Here is a 27,390-nt window from a genome sequence, read left to right on the forward strand (position 1 = left end):
TATCTAGTGAGATATCATCCAAACAGGTTTAATAAAGTAAAAGATGAAAGTGGCTTGAAATTATATTTGATTTATACCAAAAAAGTATGATTTGCTCATTCGTATTGAAATATTCCTTCAGAGAGCTAACCAATTTGCTAGTTGGATTAAAAGACCACTGTCCTTTTGTAGATCTTTGGATGATCTGTGAAAGCATGCTAGGAATCAAAAGGTTGTAAGATAGAAAAACCCCTCAGCATTTGGACATTGAGATGTTTATGTGTTTCTCTGGACTGGCTCACAGAAAGGCAGGTTGACAACTTTTCAACTTGAGAAATCTCAATCTTCAGCCCAAATAACAGGTGCACCCTGTGGCCTTGTCATTTTTATTTCTTAAGACTTATTTGCTGGATCTGAATTTTTAGAAAAAAAAAAAAATCTGTCCTGAAACTTACGTATTTTTCTCTGAAAGGGAAAGCTAAATCTAGAAAAAAAAAACATAAGCAAACAAATGAAACAAACCTCTGTCTAAGTTATTAACAGAAATTTTTCTGAAAACTGATCGCTAGGCTTCTGTTGGCATCTACCTAGGAGTTGAGCCTGGCTTTTCCTCCCATCATCCAGCAGGTTACCTTCCTTAAGATTTTACCTATCCAGTAGCTGAGGCTTTGTTTAAACTTAGGGAATGTAGCCAGTCAACCCAATTCAAAGTAAAACTAACCTTTTCTTCCTTACTCCGTCTTTAGAGTTTCTGCTAAAGTTTGTACGACATTATAGGCTCTTTTTCTCTCCTGATATTTTTCTTTTTAAAAATATATCTTAACACACTTGATTTTTAAAAACACTAATGTGAACTATTTATTTTTAAAAGACATTGTTGCATTTAGAAGGAATAAATGCCAGAATTATTTTAGTGTTGCCTGTTCAAACTTACTCTGAGGCAGAGGGATGAATTCCCTCAAATACTGCCTCAGCCAAGAATGAGTTCAAATGTAGCGGCAGTCTTGATCATTTTAAGGAGGTTGGTAATTAGATCTTTTCCAAATGTCTTACTTTCTTTGTTTCTTGAAAAGTTCTATTACTTTTCAAGTAACAGACTGGTTACAGGTGTCATCCCTGATTTGCCAAATCAATATTTTTTATGTTGGGGTCTTTATTTCAAAACACCCACATGTGATTTTACTGGGCATTCCTGGTTAAGAACTACTTTAGGAACTTAAATTCTGGTTTTAGCATTCTTTCAGGAAGATCATTGTTTCATAATCCAACCAACTGCCTTATCTAGCAACACTTGGAAAAGTCATTAACCAGCCTTACATGAAAAGTCACTCCTGCTTTTATTCATTTTGGAGTGTACCACATGGAGCTGTTTAATTAGGAATAAACAGCAGCTGATTAATTAGGAATAAACACAAGTCTGTCCTTGTGACTTTTGATTGTGGGTCATTTTTTAAAAAACTGTTATTTGCTTGGGTTGGATTTGGTTTCACTCAACAGAATGTAAATTCTGAATGATATTTAACTGTTCCCCAATTTCAGTAGTTCAGTCATATCACGCCAAGTATATCCTCCTATTTTTAGGACACTCTGTCCTCAGTGATAGATGTCCTAAAATTGGCTGTCTTAAAATGTCCTGACTGAATTTGGGGTATAACCACATGTACAAATTTTAAATCAGATCATTCCCAATACACCTTCCAAATTTTCTGAAAATCTGTCTAGTCATTTTTGTGAAATGTTATAGTAGACAAACAGTTCAAAATCTTTTTTTCTGTATCTAGGCAACAGAGTTGTTTTCTTAATGAATAGTGTACTGATAAAATGAAAGGATGTTTTAGAAAGACTTTCTTAGATGCGAGATCACGTGGATCTGGAATGGATAGAAATCAGGGAGTTTAGAACAATCATTTACTTTTGAATTTAAGAAGACATATTAGGGAAGATGAATATGTGAATCCCAGATGAAATGAGCCCAGTTGGGGACCTGGGAAAGGGAGCCTATTTTAGAGGACAAACAAAGCACCAGAAGGTTTGGGCAAAAATAGCCCATTCTAACTCTCATGTATTGAATACCTGCCACATCCAGACTCCAGCAATCCTCGCAGTAGGCATTATTAGCCCTATTTTGTATGTGAGGAAACTGAGACACTTAAGAAGATAGGGAACTTATTCAAGGACATAAAGCTGGTAATCAACAGAGCCGAAATTTGAATCCAAATCTCTTTTGACTTAACCTTATCTTTCCATTCTGCTGCCATTTAAGGAAGCAACTGGAGTTGGGAGTTTTCTGTAGTTTGGCAGGGTTTCTCAACAACAAAGTCAGAAGAAGCATAGAAACAGGAGAGCCATCATTGAAAAAACAATTGGCATAAAACTGTGCCATCAGCTGATATGAGAACATTGAATGCAACAAAAAGACTAATACAATAATATACATTATATCATATTATATATTATTATTAGTTATAATAATATATGCTATTATTATCTTTAAATAACAAAACTCTTTTAACTTTTACTATGGACTAGGTTTTCCAAGCATTAAATGTATTTTACCTCATTTAATCCTTATAATCAACCACTTTTTGAGTTAAAAATGATTATTTTCATCTTGCAGATAAGTTAAGTAAACTGTCCCAGGTTCCATGGCTAGAAAGCATAGAAGCTGGGATTTGAACACAGACTGGTTACAGAGCACACAAGCTCAATCGAGATGGAAATTATGGGGAATTATCATGATTAAATGTACAAATGTTTAATAAAATTACTTTGGAGTACATTGATACAGGAAAATATGTATACAAAATGTTAAACATCAAATACAAAATATAGAATGGCTAAGTATATATCAATGATATGCTAATAGAACTACAAATAAACTTCTATTAGTTTTCTTTAGAATTTTACTTTTTATAAAACACAAAAATGCTTTTTGTTTGTAACACCTAACTTTTTTATTAGCAACCTTCTGGAAACTCTTTCATTGAGAATATATTCCCTCCAGCTTTCAGAAAGCTTTAAACATTTTCAAATCTCTTACAAACAAAAAACAAAAACTGCCTTATAGTGTTTTTTGTAGTTAAATGCAATAACATATTAAGTAGTAGTAAAATTATTTTAGTCATATTTCTTAGTCCAAAGCTTATGTACTTTTTACTATGTCATGATCCTTCTTTTGTTTCTTATTGTAGGTAGACACTTAAAAAGAAGAAAAATATTAAGATTTCATAGACTGATTACACAGCACCAAGTCCAGTGCTATTGTAATGAAGTTCAATAAGTCTCTATTGAATGGGTGGAAGGATGGATGCATGGATAAAAGAAGATGAAAGTAAGAAATAAGTTGAATACGAAAGGAGAGCTGATTTGAGAAGTCAGGAGTTATTTATGGATTCTGATAAGCTTACTGGAAATATAATGCCATAATTGGAAAATAGATAACTGAAGGGCAGCAGGTAAAAAAAAACAGGACATCAGGGTTTTTCACACTTATGTTTTTTTTTTCTGGCTCTAAAATTAATATGTATTTTTAATAAAATATCCATAAATACATATAAAAATGTAATAAATCATAAAAATCCATACTCCCCAACCTAGAGGTAAACATTGTTAACATATTCTACACTCACATATAACAACATATGTGGAACCCAGAGAAAAGTTGGTATTTTAAGCTAAATTTCATTTTGACTCCTTTATTTTATTTTATTATTATTATTACTATTTTGAGATGGAGTCTTAGTCTGTTGCCCAAGCTGGAGTGCAGTGGTGCAATCTTGGCTCACTGCAACCTCTGCCTCCCGGGTTCAAGAGATTATCCTGCCTCAGCCTGCCTGGTAGCTGGGATTACAGGCGCCTGCCACCATGCCCAGCTAATTTTTCTATTTTTAGTAGAGATGGGGTTTCAACATGTTGTCCATGCTGGTCTGGAACTCCTGGCCTCAAGTGATCCCCTGGCCTAGGCCTGCCAAAGTGCTGGGATTACAGGTAAGCCACTGTGCTCAGCCATGTATCCTTTTATAATCTCAAGCACATCACATGTTTTGCATTAGTGAATGAGGTAAGCCTGTTTTCTATAGACACTGGTGGAAGAATCACTAAGCATCTTCCAGGTTTGTTGTTCTATTAAAGGATGGAAACCTGGGTACAGGGTATGGTAGAGTCATTTGCAAATAGGCTACCATTTGCAAAGGTAGGCTTGTAGCTAAGAAGAGGTTTCAGTGCTGAATTGCCCAGTCAAATAGAGTGGGAAGGATCATATTTTGATGAAGCTAAAGGAAGGGAGATGCAAAGATGGGCTGAAGGATATTTTATGACATTTATATCTAACATTGTCTTTATAATTGTTTTTATTGGCACTGTAAACCATGTCTATCACTCTTAATTTTCAGGAAAGCATACGTATACATGCATTCTAAGAGTCTATGCCTGTGGAAATCAAGTAAAGAGACAATTTTCCCTATCATTGGGAACATGGTATACAAGAGAGAAACTTTTCATTGGCTGGCAAGATAATCCATTTACTGAACTAAAATAACAAATGCTGTGTCTTGTAACTTGGAAGGACCATTAGAAACAGGAGCCATCCCTCCCCCAGAAGCTCTTTATCCCTATGCTGTACTGCTGGTTGTAATAGATTATTACACTATAAATTGTGTACTGACTTTTTTTCTTAATAATAAGATTTATTTATAATCTCAATATATAGACCTTTGTCAGGGTTACTCAATCCTGTCTGTACATTAAAATCACTTAGGTAGCTTTTAAAATATATGATGTCCAAGTCTTACTCAAAGATTCTGATATAGTTTTTTTAAATTGATTTAGTTACATCATGTGGATATGTAGATTTGGGGTAGATCTGCTCAGGACAACATGCAGAAAAAGTGAAAGTATAGAGAAAAATGCCCAGAGCAAAGATAAGGGAATTTGGAAATATCAACAGTGAGGGAGTGGCAAAGGAAACAGAAAAGCTAAAATCAGAAGGAAAGGAAGAAAAAGCAAAAGAAGATAGTTTATGATGAGAACACTGAATGAAGGATCGAGAGTGATGAGGAGGACATAGTGTCAAACACTGCTGGGGACTTGCTATGGTTTGAATGTCCATTCCTAAACTCATATTGACATTTAATTGTTATTGTAACAGTACTAACAGGTGGACCCTTAAAAGATGACTAAGTCATGAGGTCTCTTGCCTCATGAATGAATTAATGTTGTTATTGTGGGAGTGGGCTCCTGATGATAGGATAGGTTTCACCCCATTTCTCTCTCTGTCTCATGAGCTTGCTTCCACCTCTGGTCTTCCTCCATGGATGGTCCTCACCAGATACCAACACTATGCTCTTGGACTTCCCAGCTCCAAAACCATGAGCCAAATAAGCCTCTGTTCTTTATAAATAACTTTTACAAGTAATTTATAAATTATACAACTTAATAAGTAATTTCTAAATTACCTTTATAAAGACAGGCATTTATTTGGCTCATGGTTCTGGAGGCTGGGAAGTCCAAGAGCATAATGCTGGACTCTGTTATAGTAACAGAAAATGGACAAACTAAGGAGTTAAAAGGAATAACACAAAGACAAATCCCCTAGGTTTGGTAAGCAGAAGGACACAGATGGTTGTGGATAAAAGACTATAAATATGGTGCAGCGTATACTGCTCAAGTGATGGGTGCACCAAAATCTCACAAATCACCACTAAAGAACTTACTCATGTAACCAAATACCACCTGTATCCCAATAACTTATGGAAAAATAAAAACAAAATAAAACAAAATAGAATAAAAATACAAATAGTTGGTAGCTAAAAAAAAAAAAGAAAGCAATTTTTCCTCATTTTTTTTTTTTTTTTTTTTTTTTTTTTGAGACGGAGTCTCGCTCTGTCGCCCAGGCTGGAGTGCAGTGGCGCGATCTCGGCTCACTGCAAGCTCCGCCTCCTGGGTTCACGCCATTCTCCTGCCTCAGCCTCTCCAAGTAGCTGGGACTACAGGCGCCCGCCACCACGCCTGGCTAATTTTTTGTATTTTTAGTAGAGACAGGGTTTCACCGTGGTCTCGATCTCCTGACCTCATGATCCGCCCGCCTCGGCCTCCCAAAGTGCTGGGATTACAAGCGTGAGCCACCGCGCCCGGCCCTCATGTTTTGATAGCAGCCTATTAACAGTATACACCTTCCTCAATCTCACAGGCAAACATTTTATTTTTTCTTTTTTTAAGTAATAACTTACTATTCCATGTGAACACCATTATTTTCCCACTGTGTTTGTTATATGTATTAGTCAGAATTCTCTAGAAGGATGGAACTATATGTATTAGTCAGGATTCTCTAGAAGGATGGAACTAATAGGATACTATATATATATATATATATATATGTATGTGTGTGTATATGTAGATATATATGTATATATATGTAGAGATATATATATGTATATATATGAGTTTATTAAATATTGACTCAAGATCACAAAATCCCACAATAGGCCATCTTCAAGCCGAGGAGCAAATAGAGCCAGTCCAAGTCCCCAAACTAAAGAACTTGGAGTCTGATATTTGAGGGCAGGAAGCATCCAGCACAGTAGAAGGATGTAGGCTGGGATGCTAAGCCAGTCCAACCTTTCCACGTTTTCCTGTCTGCTTCATATCTACTGGTAGCTGATTACATGGTGCTAACCCAGATTAAGGGTGGGTCTGCCTTCCCCAGCCCTCTGACTCAAATGTTACTCTCCTTTGGTAACACCCTCACAGACACACCCAGGATCAATACTTTGCATCCTTCAATCCAATCAAGTTGACACTCAGTATTAACTGCTTGGCCACTTACCTCTCACTTCTCTTTTCTTTTGGGCTTCAGTGGTTTTACTTCCCTGTTGACTAGTCAGGTTCCCATCTCTACAGAGTCACCAAGCTGATACTAATAATAACACATTTCTTTCCTACTTTCAGAGACTCATTCATGTTCCTGTAATTTAGACAATAATAGATTTTTATATTCATATATTTTTAGTGCTTTGGGGTTCCTTATGCTGTACTCTGTTAATATTATATGGATTTTAAGATTTTTATAATTTTAAATCCAAAACGTCTATGAAGATAGATCTTACCTATGAAGATGGGCTCTTACTTAACAAATGTGGTTGCTTTTTCCAAATTATGGCTGAAGGTAGCTGCTAGTTTGGAATAGCCCCCCAAATACTTCTTTCATCTTCCATGAACAGTCTTCTAATTCTATTTTAATGGCAGGTGGAAAGTCTACCAAGGCTCCAGTAGGAACAGAGATTTGTGTAGCAAAATTGAAATCTAGTGATATAGCTCAGAGGTATGTTAGGTGTGGACATAAAAACCATTGGTATGCCCAGTGGAGTGGAAGTTGCTATCTGGTCAAAAGAGGCAAAATGTAGAAAGAAGAGGAAGAAAAAAGATGCTAAACAATAGCAATGGGGTTAAATGGTTGCAAGACAGGAATTGATTCTTTAGCTCTCTAGCCTGGAGAATTAAATATGAAAGATTTTATTAGAGGAAAGTCCTGTAAGAGAGAAGATGGCAAGGAAGCAAAAAATGTACTGAGAGAGCTCTCACACTGTGAAGCAAGTCTGACCCAGACTGAAGGAAACAGGGAGAGGATAATGAGTGGAAGCACTCTATGCTAGCATGCAGCCCCTGACACTGTCATGTAGTCTAAGATCATCTAAAGTCCTCAAGCCAAACTCAGTCATCAAAGGAGTGCTTTTTCTCCCATGAATGGGTCTGCCTGAGTATCCCTGCTTCATTCAGCCATCAGTTGCAAATCACAGCTTTTGCAAAATTTAATGATTATAGAGTGTAGCAGCTAGCCTTTGAACAATGACTCTTCTAGTAGTTGATGGTCTGCAAGGCACATTCTCATGATAGCCACAGGATTCGTGTAAAGTTTACATATTTGGTATTTAAGATGCATTTGTTTGAGGATTGTGCCTCTGAAATTACTTTATGATAACAACCTACTTCTAATATTTTTCAGGAATGAGGGGAAAGAGGAATAGGTCCCTGGCAATACTCCACTGGAGAAATTAACACAAAATTGTGTAGGGCTTGGCACTATCTACACAAATGTATCTACAGAGTGGACTCTCTAGGTTTTCTTCTCTTAAGCATATAGTGATCTTCAGAATGGCAGCATCCATGCCTGAGTCCACAGGATGTGTTACAAACCGCACCAAAGAGGGAATGGATAAATAGTGATCAGCAGTCCCAATTCTGTCACACACTAATGTTGAGACATTGGAAAATCACATCACCGTTTTGGGTTTGTCCTCCATTAAGTGCTGGGGCTGGATTAGATTATCTTTGAGATCTCTTTCATCTAGAAAATATTAAGTCTCAAATGCTGTTCATTTGAATATCAAATAAGAGCTCAACAAATTAATATACATATTAAATTTACTTATAATTTGGAGAAGCACTAAACATTTTTTAAAAGTATGTGGAGGAAATGCAACATGTTACATAATTATCCATGAAAGCCACATGGTTGTGTAGCGTTTAGAGAGGAAATTGGAAATACAGGTTACTGAAAATATTTGAAATATTTTTCCATTCAATTAATCCTGTTCCCGCCGCAAGTAGCAAAGCAAAGAACCACCTGCCAAAATCCTTGCTGAATTTGTGCAGACTGTGCTGTTTCAATATTTGATTTGTTAGTTTTATTCCTAAAAATCATTTTTCTCAATATAGGAAACTTGATTAGTGACCAATTATTAGTAGAAAAATATTTTTCTTGTTGTTTTTAACAGGACATTTTTTAAAAATATTCCCCACACTTGAGGATTGTGCTTAATATATTTTGAATCTAACATGTATGGTTGGTTCTGAAGCTGTTCTGTCTTCTTCCATTGACTTAGGTGGTGATGGAAGGATTTCAGGTGTCAAGAAATTTTCCTGGGTGAAGAAGTTGTTGTAGAATCACACCAAATCTTACTTGAAGGTCTGCAGCCTTTTAAATTCATGAAATTTAATAAAAATTTAGTGGGCTCTAATTAAAACACATTTACAGTTTTGGCTTTAAAAGATGTCTCAGATTTTCCTCAACATGAGATTAGTGTTATTTCTGTCTACTCCTTAGAAATAAGCATAATGTAATTACATTCTTCAGAAGAGAACTAATGAGTAAAAAGTAGTTACTAGAAATATAAAAAAACTAAGTAGATAAGGGCAAAACCTTTGTTCTTAGAAATGTATGTACTTCGAGACAATAGTGCATAAAATTTTTAGGCACAGATCTCATAATATAACCTACATTAGTATGGTGTAGGAAAACATAATTAATACTCATCAATAGCACTTTAAAAACATGTTTATTATGAATCGAAAGAAGAGACATCTCAGTTTAAATGGACCCATATACAATAAATCAAAAAGCTTTTTAGGGGAGAGACAGATCTTGCGGTTCTGCAACTAATAATGGAAGTAAAGAAAGCACATTTAATCAAAATCCTTTTCTGTAATAAAACCCATCACTTATTTAGAAAATGAAGATATGTATCACATACCTAAGATAAATGTAATACCAGTGAAAATTTTATGTGGAAATGGACTCTGCATAGTGTTCGACTAAGAGAACTCAGAAATGTTTGGAAGTCAGAATTGAAGACATTGACAGAGGTTGCCAGTCACTGGGCTGAAATGTCAGTGGGTATAATATTTCTCAAACCTTCCTTAGACCGCATGGCCGTACAGGGGACTGCATGCCGGTGTGGCTCAAGGACCCTTGTTTCCCAACTCCTAAAAGCTGAGTAAGATTACATTAACAAAATGGAAATTTGGTTTATTTGTGTTCTAAGTTGAAAGATTTTTGATTCAATTTTTTTTACATCTGCAAATTCTTACTTGTTGGTACTTCATTTAAATTTGAGCAGTATGTTCAGTGTTCTTCACTTGTGTGTATATAGTTTAAAATATTTTTATCTGCTAAAACGTTTTGATTATCATTATCTGTTCTCTTATTATAATATTTTATATGATGCTATTTTCATTTTCTGTTATCTCCCCAACCCCAACAAGCTCAGAACAGTTGTATCTAAAAGCTAACTATGTTTTGAAAGGCTAGATTCTTGGTCAGGAGCCATGTCTTTTGCATGCTGTTTTAGTTGTGAGGTGGGTAGGGAAGAGTTTAGGTATTTATTTGCAGTTTTACAATTGTGTTCCATTTCTTAAGGATCCTCAATTTTTTCATCTTATGTTTTTCTTTACCTTCACTATAGGCTCTCCAAGAGATTCTCTTCCTTCAATGTCCTAGTCACCCTCTTTTCTCCCAGAAGCAAGACTACTGCCTCAGGTTCCATACCTCATGAACTTTCATGCTCTGGCTTCTCCCACAGTCATCGCTCAGACATACCAACCTTTCTTCTGCATTTTCCCTCTGGGGATGTGACTTGTTCTATTTGAGGAGTTTATTACATCTGTGTTTCATCATTACCCCTTTCCCTTAGGCTTCCCACACCCAATTCCTCTTTTCCAAACACTCATCACATTTTCTGATGACTTTCTATTCAGGTATGAGATCTGGAACTAGGTCTACAGGATCTGAATATTCAATTCACTGCTTATAGGCAATTTGAAGTAAATTGCATACTTCCTCTCCTAGGCTGGCTAAGGTATAGTATGTGGATTGTTTCATGTTCTGTCTTTTCCAATTTGTATACATTGGAGGGTGTGTGGAGAGGTTCAGGTTTAGGTGGCATCATACGGCAAACTGGAAGTTAAAAATGAAAATTTTGAAGAAAAGAACTATGAGAAGGAGAAATTAGAAATGTATTCATTCAAGACAATTTACTGATTATACATTGTGGAATAGCTAAATCAAGGTAATCTACATACCCATTACCTCATATACTCATTATTTTTTGTGTTTGATGAGAACACTTCAAATCTACTATCTTAGCAATTTTCAATATACAATACATTATTAACTGTAGTCATCATGATGTACAATAGATCTTTAAAATTTATTCCCACCATCTAACTAAAATTTTGTATCCTTTTACCAACATGTACTCCTTCCCCCCTCCCATCCTCCAGCCTCTGCTAACCACCATTCTACTCTGTTACTATGAATTTGACTTTTTAAAATGTCACATAAAAGTGAGATCATGTGATATTTGTCTTTCTGTGCTGGGTTTATTTCACTCAACATAACGTCATCCAAGTTTATCCATTTTGTCATAAATGATAGGATTTCCTCCTTTTTATGGTTGAATAGTACTCTATTGTGGATATATACCACATTTTCTCTATCCAGCACTTAGACTGATTCTGTATTTTGGACATTGTGAATAATGCTACCATCAACATGGGAGTTCAGATATCTCCTCAACATACTGATTTCATATTCTTTGGATATATTATTAGAGGTGGGATTACTGGATCATATGGTAGGTTTTTAAGGTTTCAAGGAATCTCCTTACTGTTTTCCATAATAATTGTATCAATTTACATTTCCATCAACAGTATTCCATCCATACATTTCCTTTCTCCACATCCTACTCAACACTTCTCATCTTTCATCTTTTTTCTAGGAACCATTCTAACAGGTGTAAGGTGTTATGTTATTACGGTTTTAATTTGCATTTCTCTGATGATGAGTGATGTTGAGCATTTTTTCATATGCCTGTTGGTCATTTGTATATTTTCTTCTGAAAAATGTCTGTTCAGGTCCTTTACCCATTTTTAAAGTCAGATTGTTTCTTTGCTGTTAAATTATATGAGTTCCTGGTATATTTTGAATATTAAACCCTTACCAGATGTGTGCTTCAAAAAATATTTCTTTTCTTATTCTGTAGGTTGTCTCTTCATTCTGTTATTATTTTTTTGCTGTGCAGAAAATTTTTAGTTTGATATAATCCTACTTACTTGTTTTTGCTTTTGTTGCCTGTTCTTCTGGGGTTATATTCAAAAAATCATTGCTCAGACCAATGTCACAGAGCTTTTTCTCTACTACTTTTTCTCTTCTAATAGTTTCATGTTTCAGGTCTTTAATACATTTTTAGTTTATTTTTGTATATGGCATAAGATGAGGGTCTAATATCTTTCCTCTACAGTGAATATTCCATTTTCCCCCGAACCATTTATTAAAGAGACTATCCTTTTTCTATTTTGTATTCTTGGCATCTTCGTCAAAAATCAATTGGCTATAAATGTGTAGATTTATTTCTGGCCTCTCTATAGTGTCCTATTTGTCTATGTGTCTGTTTCTATGTCTGTATCATGCTGTTTTGATTACTATAGCTTTGTAGTTGATTTTCAAAATAAGTAGTGTGATGCCTTTGGCTTTGTTCTTTTTGCTCAAGATTTGTTTTGCTATTCTGGGTCTTTTGTGGCTCCATATAAATTTTGGATTTTTTTTTCTGTTTCTGTGAAATATGTCATTGGAATTTTGATAGGCATTGCATTGAATCTACTGATTGCTTTAGGTAGTGTGGATATTTTGACAATATTAATTGTTCCAACCCATGAACATAGATATTTTTTCTTTTATTTGTGTCTTATGATTCTTCCTTATCTTCTAACCTTACAGTCACGCTGTGACCGTCATACAACGCTACTGCTGTAAGGTGAAAGCAGTCACAGATAACATGTAAAGAAATGAAAGTGGTTGCAAAACTGTATTCACAAAAACTTATTCACAGTACTTCATTTACAAAAGAAGGCAGTTGCCTAAACCTGACCCTAACCTAGATGATCCATACAATCCTAAAGTACTAGACTACCTACCTAAGACCTCTCCTCCTTATAATTCTGCTGCTAGGCCACCTATATCTTAGGAAGGTTACCATTTTTAGGTGGCCAAAATAACTGGAAGGTCTAATCTATCTGGTCAAATTTAGCAAAACAGAATTAGCTTCTTCAGCTGCTTATGATGTGCTTTTCACAGTTTGCAAAAATAATTTTTGAAATTTTCATGGATAATATTTTCTTAGTTTTTCAAGAAAAACAACTAAATCAAGAGTAAAATATAATATATTTAAATTGATTTCATCTCTCCTGCACCATAATCAGAAATATTTTGTACAGCTTTAGGAGATCCGAAGGTTTACCTTCATAGTATTTGGTCCGTGTGTCTTTTAGGTAACTTTATTTTATCCTATTCTTAATTCTTATTGGATTTTCAATAAAGCTTGACAAGGATAAATAACTTTGGAGAAAAAAATTCATAATTTCTACTTTCGTACTTTCCATTTAATAAATATAGGTTATAACTTGTACAATGTTTTCACATGAACCAAATAAATAAAAAGCAATTCTGGATGGAAAAGGCAACTGAACATTAAGTAACTGTCATAGTATGGGAGGTTGACATTTAAAAGATTTAAATGTAAAAGTATGCTTTTAAAATGATATTATTTCATATACTAATTGAACTATCAACAAGAAATGGCTCAAGAAAGAGTTAAATTAAAATTTACCTAGGCTTTCTAAAACATCCATGCATGGTTGTTACCTCTTTTGACTTGTAATGGTTATAATCACATGGAATGGACATAAGGCAGCAGCTATTCAACCTCCCTCTTTCTTAACAAAGCAATGATGGGGCTCAGGTATCTACCTGTCTTTAATAAAGCTCACATGACTTAAAAGAAAGTAATTCTCATCTCTAGACCAATTCCATAGTACTTTCATTCTCCCATGTCTCAAAGCCTAGGCTAATGCCAATCAGAGCGTGGCATTTTCCTAAGGGTACCCTTTTTCTTTTTTTTCTTTTTTTTTTTTTTTTTGAGATGGAGTCTCGCTCTGTCACCCAGGCTGGAGTGCAGTGGCGCAATCTCGGCTCACTACAAGCTCCGCCTCCCGGGTTCACGCCATTCTCCTGCCTCAGCCTCTCCGAGTAGCTGGGACTACAGGCGCTCGCCACTACGCCAGGCTAATTTTTTGTATTTTTAGTAGAGACCGGGTTTCACCGTGGTCTCGATCTCCTGACCTCGTGATCCGCCCGCCTCGGCCTCCCAAAGTGCTGGGATTACAAGCGTGAGCCACTGCACCCAGCGGGTACCCTTTTTCTAGACTGCCATGTATTTATCTAAATATGAACGTCCTTATCATTTACACCAGTTATATTCAGCTTTGTATTACTTGTGTTCAAATGCATCCTATCTATAATCTATTTTGTTAACAATTCTTTGACACCCTGTTATAATCTATTTTACGGTTTATGAAACTGCAGTACTCAAAGGCTTTATGATGATACCTTTAATTCTAGAAGTGTCTGTTTTATTAAAAGCAGAAAATATTTTATCTTTATCACTGTATAGTTAAAACACATCAATGCAAAATATTTTTACTTTGTACGCTATAGGTAGTGTTTTATAGAATTTTTAAACTAATAGACTGAGCTATTTATTCATGAGTAAAGTATTCACTTGCTACTGTGGTGAACAAGCTAAAACCTTGGGTTACAGTTGTAATCCCCCGTTTTATTTGTATTCTATGGCTTGCTAGCTGTGTGATCTGGAGCAAGTTATTTAATATGACTGTGCCTCCTTTTCTCAGCTGTAAAATGGGGAGCAATAAAGCACTTGCGACATAAGCTTGCTGAGAGTATTAATACAGGAAGTCCCTATAAGAGGCTTAGCACAGGGCCTGGCATACTGTAGGTTTTTCAGTAGTTGTGAACTATTATTTCACCAAGTTTACACATGGAAATAAATACGACAATTTTTTTTTTCGGTTTACACAAACTTCCTTTCAAACATCAACAAATAGTATTCTATTTCTCAATAACAAGTACCTGATGTCACAGACTAAAGGAGAGACACATGGACTAAGTATAAAAGAATGGGTTTTGCTTCAAAGCAGACTCTTTTTCAGTGTCTTACATTATCTCTCGGCCCTGATGTCGGTGTTGAAAATAGCTAGGAGGGTCTACCCCTTGTGCCCTCTGGGTTCTCCCCATTCTTTTTTCTCTGGTGGATTTTTTGGTATCACATGAGTTGCTGTTTCTAGGAAAGTAAACGAGTGACAAGTAGACTACAGGACTAGTGATGCATTTATCATCCTCAAAGGAGTCCAGTCAAGTCCTATTTCCAGCTTTTCCATTATGCTGTGATATATTATACTAATATTATTTGGTATTATATACCTAATGGAATTACCCAGTCAGGTTTATAAACCTGTTAACAGACTCTTAATGAAAGGTTTGATCCTGCCTTTCCATATAAGAAGTGAATCGAACCCCAATCCAACATTTGTAGAATGCCACACTCAAAAATCTCAATAATCTCCTAAACGAACACATGCAATGGTACTACTTTCTTTCTTTCTTTTTTTTTTTTTTTTTGTTGTTGTTGTCTTCTTCACACACATTTTTTTTTTGGATTTCTATCACTTTTTTTTTATTATTATACTTGAAGTTCTAGGGTACATGTGCACAACGTGCAGGTTTGTTACATGTGTATACATGTGCCATGTTGGTGTGCTGCATCCATTAACTCATCATTTACATTAGGTATATCTCCTATCCCTCCCCCATTCCCCCACCCCACGACAGGCCTCGGTGTGTGATGTTCCCCTTCCTGTGTCCAAGTGTTCTCATTGTTCAATTCCCACCTATGAGTGAGAACATGCAGTGTTTGGTTTTTTGTCCTTGTGATAGGTTGCTGAGAATGATGGTTTCCAGCTTCATCCATGTCCCTACAAAGGACATGAACTCATCCTTTTTTATGGCTGCATAGTATTCTATGGTGGATATGTGCCACATTTTCTTAATCCAGTCTATCATTGGTGGACATTTGGGTTGGTTCCAAGTCTTTGCTATTGTGAATAGTGCCGCAACAAACATACATGTGCATGTGTCTTTATAGCAGCATGATTTATAGTCCTTTGGGTATATATCCAGTAATCGGATGGCTGGGTCAAATGGTATTTCTAGTTCTAGATCCCTGAGGAATTGCCACACTGTCTTCCACAATGGTTGAACTAGTTTACAGTCCCACCAACAATGTAAAAGTGTTCCTATTTCTCCACATCCTCTCCAGCACCTGCTGTTTCCTGACTTTTTAATGATTGCCATTCTAACTGGTGTGAGATGGTATCTCATTGTGGTTTTGATTTGCATTTCTCTGATAGCCAGTGATGATAAGCATTCTTTCATGTGTCTTTTGGCTGCATAAATGTCTTCTTTTGAGAAGTATCTGTTCATACACTTTGCCCACTTTTCGATGAGGTTTTTTTTTTCTTGTAAATTTGTTTGCGTTCTTTGTAGATTCTGGATATTAGCCTTTTGTCAGATGAGTAGATTGCAAAAATTTTCTCCCATTCTGTAGGTTGCCTGTTCACTCTGATGGTAGTTTCTTTTGCTGTGCAGAAGCTCTTTAGTTTAATTAGATTCCATTTGTCAATTTTGGCTTTTGTTGCCACTGCTTTTGGTGTTTTAGACATGAAGTCCTTGCCCATGCCTATGTCCTGAATGGTATTACCCAGGTTTTCTTCTAGGGTTTTTATGGTTTTAGGTCTAAAATGTAAGTCTTTAATCCATCTTGAATTAATTTTTGTATAAGATGTAAGGAAGGGATCCAGTTTCAGCTTTCTACATATGGCTAGCCAGTTTTCCCAGCACTATTTATTAAATAGGGAATCCTTTCCCCATTGCTTGTTTTTGTCAGGTTTGTCAAAGATCAGGTGGTTGTAGATGTGTGGTGTTATTTCCAGGGGCTCTATCTGTTCTATTGATCTATATCTCTGTTTTGGTACCAGTACCATGCTGTTTTGGTTACTGTAGCTTTGTAGTATAGTTTGAAGTCAGGTAGCGTGATGCCTCCAGCTTTGTTCTTTTGGCTTAGGATTGTCTTGGCAATGTGGGCTCTTTTTTGGTTCCATATGTACTTTAAAGTTGTTTTTTCCAATTCTGTGAAGAAAGTCATTGGTAGCTTGATGGGGGTGACATTGAATCTATAAATTACCTTGGGCAGTATGGCCATTTTCACGATATTGATTCTTCCTATCCATGAGCATGGAATGTTCTTCCATTTGTTTGTGTCCTCTTTTATTTCGTTGAGCAGTGGTTTGTAGTTCTCCTTGAAGAGGTCCTTCACATCCCTTGTAAGTTGGATTCCTATTTTGTTCTCTTTGAAGCAATTGTGAATGGGAGTTCACTTATGATTTGGCTCTCTGTTTGTCTGTTATTGGGGTATAAGAATGCTTGTGATTTTTGCACATTGATTTTGTATCCTGAGACTTTGCTAAAGTTGCTTATCAGCTTAAGGAGATTTGGGGCTGAGATGATGGGGTTTTCTAAATATACAGTCATGTCATCTGCAAACAGGGACAATCTGACTTCCTCTTTCCCTAATTGAATACTTTTTAAAGAGCCCATCCTAAAATGCAAAGCGTTCACCTCAGGGAGTGGAAATTTGTAATTGTTTTTCTCATGCTTTAAATCCCATTAGCAATGTTCCTGCTGCTCTCCTTAAGATTTTACTGGGGAAACTCTAAAGCCTGGGAAATGTCAAAGTGACATTCTCAAACCAAAGACCTGTCTAAGGCAAGAAAAGTAAGATAGAAATAAGCTGAACTTTTCAGGTCAGGAATGCAGATGGTAGAAGTAGTATTAACATCCTGGAAGGAAGGCTCTGCTCACAAGGATACTCATTGTAGAACTGTTCACTGCAGTAAAAAGTTGGAAAATACCTACTGGGACCTGAATAAAATAACAATTAATTAAATGAAAATGGTGGCTTGGAAGTAATTTAAGTTAGTGTTAAGCACTATCCATATGCTCCTTTTCTGTACCTCACAGGGATAGCCCTATTTCCAGCCAGCTTTGTAGAAACTCTTTTTTCAATTTAATAAGTTAATTGTGTGTTTTTTGTTCTGAACATTATCTTTAGAGAGAATTCCTATCTCTGTTTATTTCTCATCCAACAAAAAACTGACAAAACCACATGTGTGCATATGGTCAAGGTTTTTAAAAATTATAAATTTAACATGGATTCATTTGGAAAACAAAAACTTTATAAAGAAGACATGGAAATCTGTGATTTACTCCTCATCCAGATGTATAGCTAGTATTGGCTTGTCCAGATATTCTTTAAATTTTTTCTATTTCTCAAATTTCTCTTCTCCTTTGGAATTTTGCTCTCCATGCCTATTCAAGTGTGGATCATTTGCCCTCTGATCTCTCCGTGTTACTGATCAATTCCACCAAGTCTTTTTCTTGTGCCTGAGAGACTTTCACCTCTTTTTAATAATACTCAATAAGGCTGTGTTTATTTTCCTCTTGCAATGAACTTTTTTTTGGTTCTGGGGCACCAACTGAAGATTTAATAGTTATTTTCTGCATCATAAATATCAATAATAAAATTCCTGAGATAATCATGAAGTTTCATGTGGTCTCTTGTGTGGAGCTGAACATCTATGGGATTAATGGACTGACTTAATCAAGCTACGAATGGGCTCCTTTTAAGAAGCCATTTTTATTTTTGTAAATGTATGCAAACCAATGTCAGTGATGTTCACTTACCTATGATTTCTAAAAAATAATAACATTGTGGAGTGGTAGTAATATTGAGTATTATGGGAACTTGTTGAAACTTCTATGGCAGACATACAAATGTGCCACCTTTCATGCAGTGAATGGAAGTGGACTCTGTTTAGCCATAAGGAGACAGAATGGCAGAGTAGAAAGAATGTTGAACTAAAAATAAAGGAAACTAAGTTCTAATCTGGATTCTGACACAATTGTTTTACCTCATCTGCAAAATCAGAATGTTCATTCAAATGATTTCCAAAGTCCCTTCTAGTAAAGAAATTCCATATATTATCATGCTGCTTTTCTACTAAACACAGAAGAGATGAGTTTGAGTTTCAAGGAAGTGTTTCCTGACCTAAAGTATAACAAGACACCAAATATTTTGCTAAGGGAGGTAGAGAATTCTTCTTCACAAGAGAATTTTTAAAAAAGGAAAAATCAGCTCCCTAAAGCAGGGTATGTGCAATCTTCCAAAGGAGCATGAGATTGAGGCACTAAAGGAACTTGCAATGTCTCCAACCAGAAGATTCTCAATTCACTTGCAATTTCCCACAGTAACAAATGAAAATCATACTCTAGAACACTGGGTTTGCTGGGTAAAGACACTTAGTGTAGCAAGCTCCACTTATAATGGGAGCCTCTGTCTCTCCTCTGCCTGATGTTCTTCAGGCAGTAGTGTCTATATTTATTATTTACTAAAATCATGGATGACACTTCTCTGAATTTTCTACCTGGTCATTCAGTTGGATAACTGTAAAAAACATAGTAGGAGAAAATATTTATTAAAAACTTACAAGGTAAGCAATTTGCTAGATTATTTGCTCATCTGATTCTCATAACTACATAAAGCAATATGATACAGTGATGCCTTAGTCTTCTCACCTATAAAACGGAGAAAAGAAATGGTGAAGTTTTGTGAGAATAAATGAAATAATACAAAGCACTGTACCTGATAAGTATCTTTGATGTGTGACTGCTATATATTAACATAATGATAAGCACATGATAAGTGTTTAAATATGCCCACTGAATTGACCTGAGTTGAATGAAATTGAAATGCAGATAAACAATTTTTATTTTCTCCACTACTGCTGGTGAGCTGGGCAGGAATGTTACTTCATTAGCGTTTTGTAACAAGTCCACTAAACAAAGTGGAATATATTCCAGGTCAAGCAGAAAGAGCAATGGCGCTGAACAGAATTGGTGAGATAAATACACATTGATTGAAAGAATGTATAATGAAAGCTTTATAGTCTATGTGGAAACACAGAAGAAAATAATGGGACCAGATGTTCACCAGCACCATGCAAAAAAGAAAGAGGATTATTGGAATACTCTAAATGCTTTAATAGAAACACCAAAAATTTGGTATCAAAACACTGTATAAAACTTTTATAAACTCTATGAAAACAGTACTGAATAATGTATATCCTCTCCTCTCCTACATGTTAGAAAACCATTGATCTCTAGTTGTCCCAGATTTATGTATTGGAAAAATAATTTCACAGTCAATCTATATAGTCTTGAGAATACAGTTTTAACATCTCCAGTCTTCTCTTAGATCACCGCTTTTGTTTGTTTTGTTGGTTTGGAAATACATAGTTAGGTCTCTTGGGCCTTTATAATTTGCAGTAACAGGGAATTACACATAACAAAATATTTGACATTAATGTATTTTTTTTTTCATTGAGCTAGTATATCCTTTGATACTATGTAAGGCTTTTTTGCTTGCTTATCTTTTGGGGTAAAACAGGTGAAGAATATTAATAAAAGAAACCTCATTTTAAAATACCGTGAGAAGAGAATATAGTTTCTGGAAGGCCAGTCTTCATTTTATGAATTGGTTCAGTAATCTGCCTTTGTAATTACTCAATGAATGAAACACCCTGGAATAGTCAAAGCAATAGAATGCCTCAGGTTTGAACTTGTTCTTAATTTACTATTAATTTGTTAAGAATTTTCCAGCTCTTTTGCTGTAGTCACACATGAACAATTCATCTTGTGGTATCACAGTCCTCCAGGAAACTGACTGTACCTACTGCTTCTGGGTGAAATAGCAGTTGATTCAGAATTCTAGTTCTCTTAAACTCAGAATAATAATGTAGAAACTCACCTCAAATTAAATCTGAGCAGACAGATCTAAAAGCAAGGAGATGCTAAAAGAGGGCAGAATGAACTTACATACAAAAGGTTTAAATCTCCTCATGAAGGGATTAACTAGATGCATAAGTGAAGGAGGAAAGACAAGGATGAGAACTTGACCTCATCTATATTTCCTTCTTATTTTAAATAATCTCTTTAAATTTCAATGCCCTAGTTTATATGAAGGTAAGCCATGAATATTCCTTTTAGTCTAATCTGAGGAGTTTGTCTTTGTCCTTTTGCTTAAAATAATTTATTTAATCTTATATTTGAAAATCTACTAGTTGGCTGAGTGCAGAAGCTCTGCTGTTCAACATTCTTCATCTGAATTGTTGGCAGTACTTTCCTCTGAAATAATACCTAGAATAATCTGTAATCTGAATAATACCTAGAATGCCAAATATCATCTATAAAATGGAAATCAACTGATAGTTGTTACTGACTCTCCATAAGATAAGTCATCAATAGGTTCTGTGCAGTTTCTTTCTCCAAGTTACTCAGGCAGAGTCTTTAGGTAAAGCTCGTAAATTAGCAGGAGTCCAACATGTATTCTCCAGAGGAAACAGGTCTGAAGGTTTATTCCAAAACTGTCTGCTAGTCAATGTCAGAACTGGGAGAGACAGCTAGATACTATACTCGTGCTCTGAGATGCTTACATGGCAATAGCACAATTGCATCTGGCCTATGATTGTGATCCACTCATGAGCATGTCTTCCATTTGCTATATTCTCTCCCTGTTCCCATTAATAATCTAGACCTACTGTGACTCTCTTTGTCATCACCTTCTATTAATCTTTCCGATGTCTATTTAGTAACTTTGTAACATGGGGCTAACAAGATTCCCAGAGCTCACACAGGGTTAGCTATCGCTATCATTCCTGTTCCCACCAGCCAGAGCAAAGAGGGCTCAAACACACACAGCATTGGGTATAGTATTCCAAAAGCATAAAAGAACATTTAAAGGTTCTAACTGATCTAACTGAATCATGTAACATAACTGTGCAACAAAATTAAGTAAGTCACTATTTAGAATGACTGAAGAAAAAAAAAAAAAAAACCCTGCACCCATCAAACTGTAAAATTCACAATGTCTGGCATTCAAATAACACAGGGAGAAAGTGGGAAAAGGATTTGAACAGATGCTTCTTTACAGAAGGCATATAGATGATCAACAGGTAAATGAAAACTTGTTAAACATCACTAATTATCAGAGAAATGCAAATCAAAACTATAATGAGATATCAGCTCACATTTGTTAGGACGGTAGTTATAAAAAAATACAAGATAAGTGTTGGTAAGGATGTGGAAAATTTGGAATTATTTATACACTGTTGGTGGGAATGTGAAACAGTGCAGTAGATATGAAAAATAGCATGGAGTTTTCTCACAAAATTAAAAATAGAACTACCAGATAATGTAGCAATCTCTCTTACAGGTATTTACCTCAAGTAATTGAAATCAGGATCTTGAAAAGAAAATGCACTCCCAAGTTCACTGTAGCATTATTCACAATAACCAAGATATGGAAACAATTTGTGTCATTCCACAGATGAATGATGAAGAAAATGTGGTATATACATACAACAGACTATAATTCAGCCTAAAAAAAAAAAAAAGAAAGAAAGAAAAGAAAATCCTGCCATTGGTGACAACATGCATGAAGCTGGAGAACATTATATTAAGTGAAATAAGCCAGTTTCAGAACAAATACTTCACGAAACCACTTTTATGAGGTATGTTTAATAGTCAAACTCACAGAAACAGAGAATACAATAGCAGTTTCCAGGGGCTTGGAGGTGAAGGAAGTGAGGAGTTGTTCAATCAATATAATGATTCCGTTACACAAGATGAGTAAGTTTTTGGGATCCACTGTACAACACAGTGCCTGTCGTTAATAATATGGTATTGTGCATTGAAAAAAAAAGTAAAGATATTGTGTTAAATGTTCTTGACATGAAAATAAAACAAAATAATAAAGGAAGGGCATGAGGAAACTTTGGGAAGTAGTAGATATGTCTGTTACCTTGATTGTAGTGATGGTATTATGGGTGTTTGTGTATGTCCAAACTCATCAAGTTCTCATTAAATATGTACATTTCTTTGTATATGTCAATAATACTTCAATAAAGCTGTTTTTAAAAAGAACAATAAGAAGAAGACAGTGTTTGAGAAGAATTTTAGAAATTAGATATTAACTAGAGTAAGACTGTGGAAAGAAATATTCAATTATTTTATTCAAAGCAGCTATCTTACATCCTTGCTTTCTAAGAAAAGGTGGTTTAATTATCTCAACACTTACTAAGATAGGCGTTTGAAAGAAATTTCTCTAAGGAGCAAATATAGTGAAGGTAATTTACATCTGAGCAAACAGTTGCTTTATCCTTTAAATGGTAATTTGGGAATGCAACAGCAAGTCTGACATAGTTTTTTGTATCCTAATTTCCAGTTTTTAAAAATAGAATAAACATAAAGCCAGTCTATTTTTGCAATTGCTATCTGATACCTGTTTTTCCTTCTTTGGTGACAAATAGAAATTTATGATAAAGATGGCCTCTAAAATCTCTGAGATCTCTAAACTGAACATCTTCATTTTGTATAAAAGGATGCCAGTAGAATTTTGTGAATTATTATCATAAGGTTAATTATATGCAAATGCATATTATACATTATATTTAAAAACTCACAGACCAAATATTTAACTATATTACAAATATTCTATTACAGTGTTTTTAGAAACCAATGTTTTTAATTTTATGATTTTAGTTCTCTTTTGAGAACCTCGGTAATTTTCTGTGATCAGTGTTAGGAAATTGCAACTGCCTTTTACTGAGACAAACTCAGTTACAGAGTTCATGTAACTTAGAGTGGGAAGATAATGGCTTTAAATATTTTATCCTCAAAATGGCTTAAAAACATACTTCAGGAAGAAATCCAGTTATTAGAAAATTTATTACTTGAATTTTGTCTTGGGAATAGTTTCAACATTGATCAAATGGTTCAAATAATAAAGCAGTTGGAAGAAGCAGGTTTTTCCAAATCCCTTTGGGTAAATATGCTATGAGCCTTTAGGAGAAAGTACTTTTGAGACCCTGGTGATCTCAAGTATTTCATTTTCTTCATCAACATACTTAGTAATGCATTCTTTATTTGACAGCAGTTGAATTCTTCATTTTACTTTGCATTATTTTCTATGACTATTTGTGAGTCCCACCCCTCTACCCCCAGAGCTTAGAGGAAAAGCTTAAGTGCTTTAGTAGAGCTTTTGGGGAGGAGAGGATAAATATAGATTTTAAAATAATATTCCTACTAAGATTTGTGCCAGATTTTAAAATAATATTCCTAAGATTTGTGCCTAATGTATTTTATGCTATTTATCTTCTTTTGTTCATACAAAAAAAAGAAAAAAATCTTATCCATGATTTCTTAACTAATATATGTATTATATATTATATATAACTAATATATAATATATTTATATATATTTATATACAGATATAGATATATTTATATATATCTGTCTATATGTATACATATATAAAAAAAGATCCCTTTTTAAGTAAAACTTTCCATTAGACTGAAAATAAATAGCATGTCTGTCTATATATACATATGTACATATATACATATATACATACACATATACACATACATGCACATATATACATACATATGTACATATATGCATGTATACAAATGTATATATAGACAGACATGCTATTTATTTTCAGTCTTATGGAAAGTTTTACTTAAAAAGGGATCTGTTCCACACAAAGCTATATACATTAGATTAAAAGTAAACTTGAAATTTAAAAAGCATCATGAATAACTATTAATCATCAATGATTTTTAAAAATAAACCAATCATCCCTTAATTCATCTTCAAACAATGACAACACCCGACAATACCGCCCCACCTGCTCAGCCCCGCAGTGCGCCCAGCCAGCCATGGGAAAGATGAGCCCAGTCCGCGCCCCCGGTAGCTCCCTGCATGGTGGGGGCCAGAGACTAGGGCAGGGGCAGGCCTGTGAGCCCTCGCCTTGCCTCGCCTTGCCTTGCAGATCACCCTTTACGAGGACCGGGGCTTCCAGGGCCGCCACTACGAATGCAGCAGCGACCACCCCAACCTGCAGCCCTACTTGAGCCGCTGCAACTCGGTGCGCGTGGACAGCGGCTGCTGGATGCTCTATGAGCAGCCCAACTACTCGGGCCTCCAGTACTTCCTGCGCCGCGGCGACTATGCCGACCACCAGCAGTGGATGGGCCTCAGCGACTCGGTCCGCTCCTGCCGCCTCATCCCCCACATGAGTGCAGTCCGGCCGGGTCCCTTCCGTGCCCTTGAGTCGCATCAGTGATCCACATGAATGATTCACACGACAGGCTATGGGATGGGATGGCAGCCTTCTTTTTTCTGGCTCTAACTATATTATCTTTTCCTTTATTAACAACCGTAAGGTATTCCTCCCACTGAAAAAGTATGTGATGCAGTGCTTTTAACTGGACACTTTATTTTATTTTGCTAAAGTCAAATTCACCTCTACTGGGAATAAGTTGTGTGTGGCATTAGCTCAGAGCGTCTATGCCACAGGTGATGAATGAGCAACAGAATTCCTTGCTCTCAGGTGGTCCAAAACTAGGTACTTGGCTACTTCTTGAAGAGTACCTAAGCTCGGTACTCTTCACCTATGAATTAGGACTAATAAGAGTAGTTCCTTTCTAAGGTTGCAATGAGGGTGAAAGGATGGCACCTGGCACAGGCCAATCCCCACCCCCGAGTATTAACTATCATTATGAACATCAAGGGCCCCTCAAGTCCTGCCTTCTGATTGGGCAAACCAGTAACCAACAACGAGATTCCAATAGCTCCTGGAGAGCACACTGTTACCTAAATGAAGCCCCAGCAGCCTGGAATTTCACAGTTAGGGATTCCCTAAGTTGACTGTGACGGAGTCCTGGGAAAATGAACCACTTTTGTGAAGTCTGAAATCCCCTCACAGGGTTTAATAGCTTGATAAGGACCCAGTCTGGCATTGGAGCCCCAAAACTTAGATTTCTAATTTCAAGTTCCAACTCTTCTAATTACAGACTGTAAGATCCAGTCTTTAGTTTTCTAGTAAAAGGGGAAAAGGCATTAATGTTGCTCCACATGTTCCAGGGTGTTGTGAAGAACAAATGAAGCAACGTGTCAGTCCTTTGCAAACACGGAATGCTGACCAATGTAAAATACCTTATTAGCAGTTGTGCATACCACAAGAGGAATTGCTTTTGAGAATCTTTCCTAAAGAGGGTTTTAGTGGTGGAAGAGGAAACATATTGCGACAAGGGAAAGAAACAAGCAGATGAAGGAAGAACAGCTCAAGAGAGAAAGGCAGGAATAGCTCAGGAGAAACAGCCTAACTTTCTATTTTTCTAAAGATTTTATACTCTTTGATGCTGTACAGGCCTCTTTCAAGATCTTGAACTTCCATTTTTGGTTATTACCTAAAACTGATCTGCAGGAGCACATGTTGGAGCTGAGAACTGAAACCTAGTCTTTGTGACGGCTCTTGCTTTTCAGCACGTTAGAGCAGCAGGGCTTAAAGCAGAAAGGCACGGATGAAGGGATTGCCCAGGCTGGACTCTCTTCCTGAATTGCCACCAATCTGTGCCTTGCTTGGGTAAAAGCAATTCAACCTCCTCTCGCTCTAGCTTCTAATGTTATTGAGATTCAAAATAATACCTGTTGCCAGGGACACATTTATCTTTTTGTTTAAAATCTGATTATTTTGTACGTCCTACAGGGAGAGCCCCAAACCACCACAAATCTATAAAGGAGAGAATGAAACAAATACATAAAATACCTGAAAGTGGTCCTGAGCAGAACCAGTGTGTCTGTTCATGTAGATTGTACCAAAAGCGCTAGGGAGCATCATTCATACCAAATGAATGGGTAATGACACCCTCTTGAATTTCACAGTGGACAACCTGCCCAACTATACACAGCGCCCCTGGTATTAGCAGTCTCTTTCTTTTAGTTTGGTCACCTTTGATACAGCAAAGATTTTTTTAAAGTCCATTCCCCAGGAGTGCCTGCTGAAATGAGGTCAGGTTTTCTGACTTTCCCTCATCTGCTGTTTGCTGAACCCCCGGGCCAGCTCCCACAGGCTCAGGATCTATGAGCAAGAGGATTATAGGGGCCAGATGGTGGAGACCACTGAGGACTGCTCCTCTCTTCACGACCGCTTCCACCTCAGTGAGATCCACTCCTTCAATGTACTGGAGGGCTCCTGGGTCCTCTATGAGCTGCCCAACTACTGGGAGCGGCAGTACCTGCTGAGGCCGGGGGACTACAGGCGGTACCTTGACTGGGGGGCCATGGATGCTAGAGTGGGCTCCCTGAGGAGAACTGTGGAGCTCTACTGAAATATTTGTACTCTATACTTTGCCTCATCTGGAAACTAATATTTCCTGTGTGTTCCATGCAGTAATGTATCCTCTGTTCCTTTCAGCCTCCTTGGAAGGGCTCAGCAAAAATCATGCTGGGAATCACGTGGATTTTCTTGCATGTATCAGTGGAAAAGGGGTGTGAGGCAGCTGTTAAGAGCACAGCCTCTGGGGCCAGAATGCCGGGGCCCAACTCCACTTACTAGTTATAGTTGTGGGGCAAGTTACTTAGCATCTCTGACCATCAGTTTCCTAATACGTAAAAATGAGGGAAATAATACTCTTCCTCTCACAAGGTTGTAATGAGATTAAACCTTATTAATGAGGTTAAATGGATTACATGAGTTAACACT

At 36.3% G+C, this 27,390-nt stretch overlaps 1 protein-coding gene across 1 annotated transcript; it reads left to right on the forward strand.

Annotated features, from left to right (window-relative positions):
* The first annotated feature begins 19,659 nt into the window (after positions 1-19,659).
* Positions 19,660-27,016, forward strand: LOC129488810 (gamma-crystallin D-like). The gene is made up of 5 exons (XM_055291324.1): positions 19,660-19,678; positions 20,793-20,803; positions 22,080-22,187; positions 24,676-24,917; positions 26,743-27,016. Exons 1-5 carry the CDS (start codon positions 19,660-19,662, stop codon positions 27,014-27,016), a joined length of 654 nt encoding a protein of 217 aa, XP_055147299.1.
* Positions 27,017-27,390: the final 374 nt, after the last annotated feature.

Source organism: Symphalangus syndactylus, chromosome 8 (genome assembly GCF_028878055.3).
Source record: "Symphalangus syndactylus isolate Jambi chromosome 8, NHGRI_mSymSyn1-v2.1_pri, whole genome shotgun sequence".
Taxonomy (NCBI): Eukaryota; Metazoa; Chordata; class Mammalia; order Primates; family Hylobatidae; genus Symphalangus; species Symphalangus syndactylus.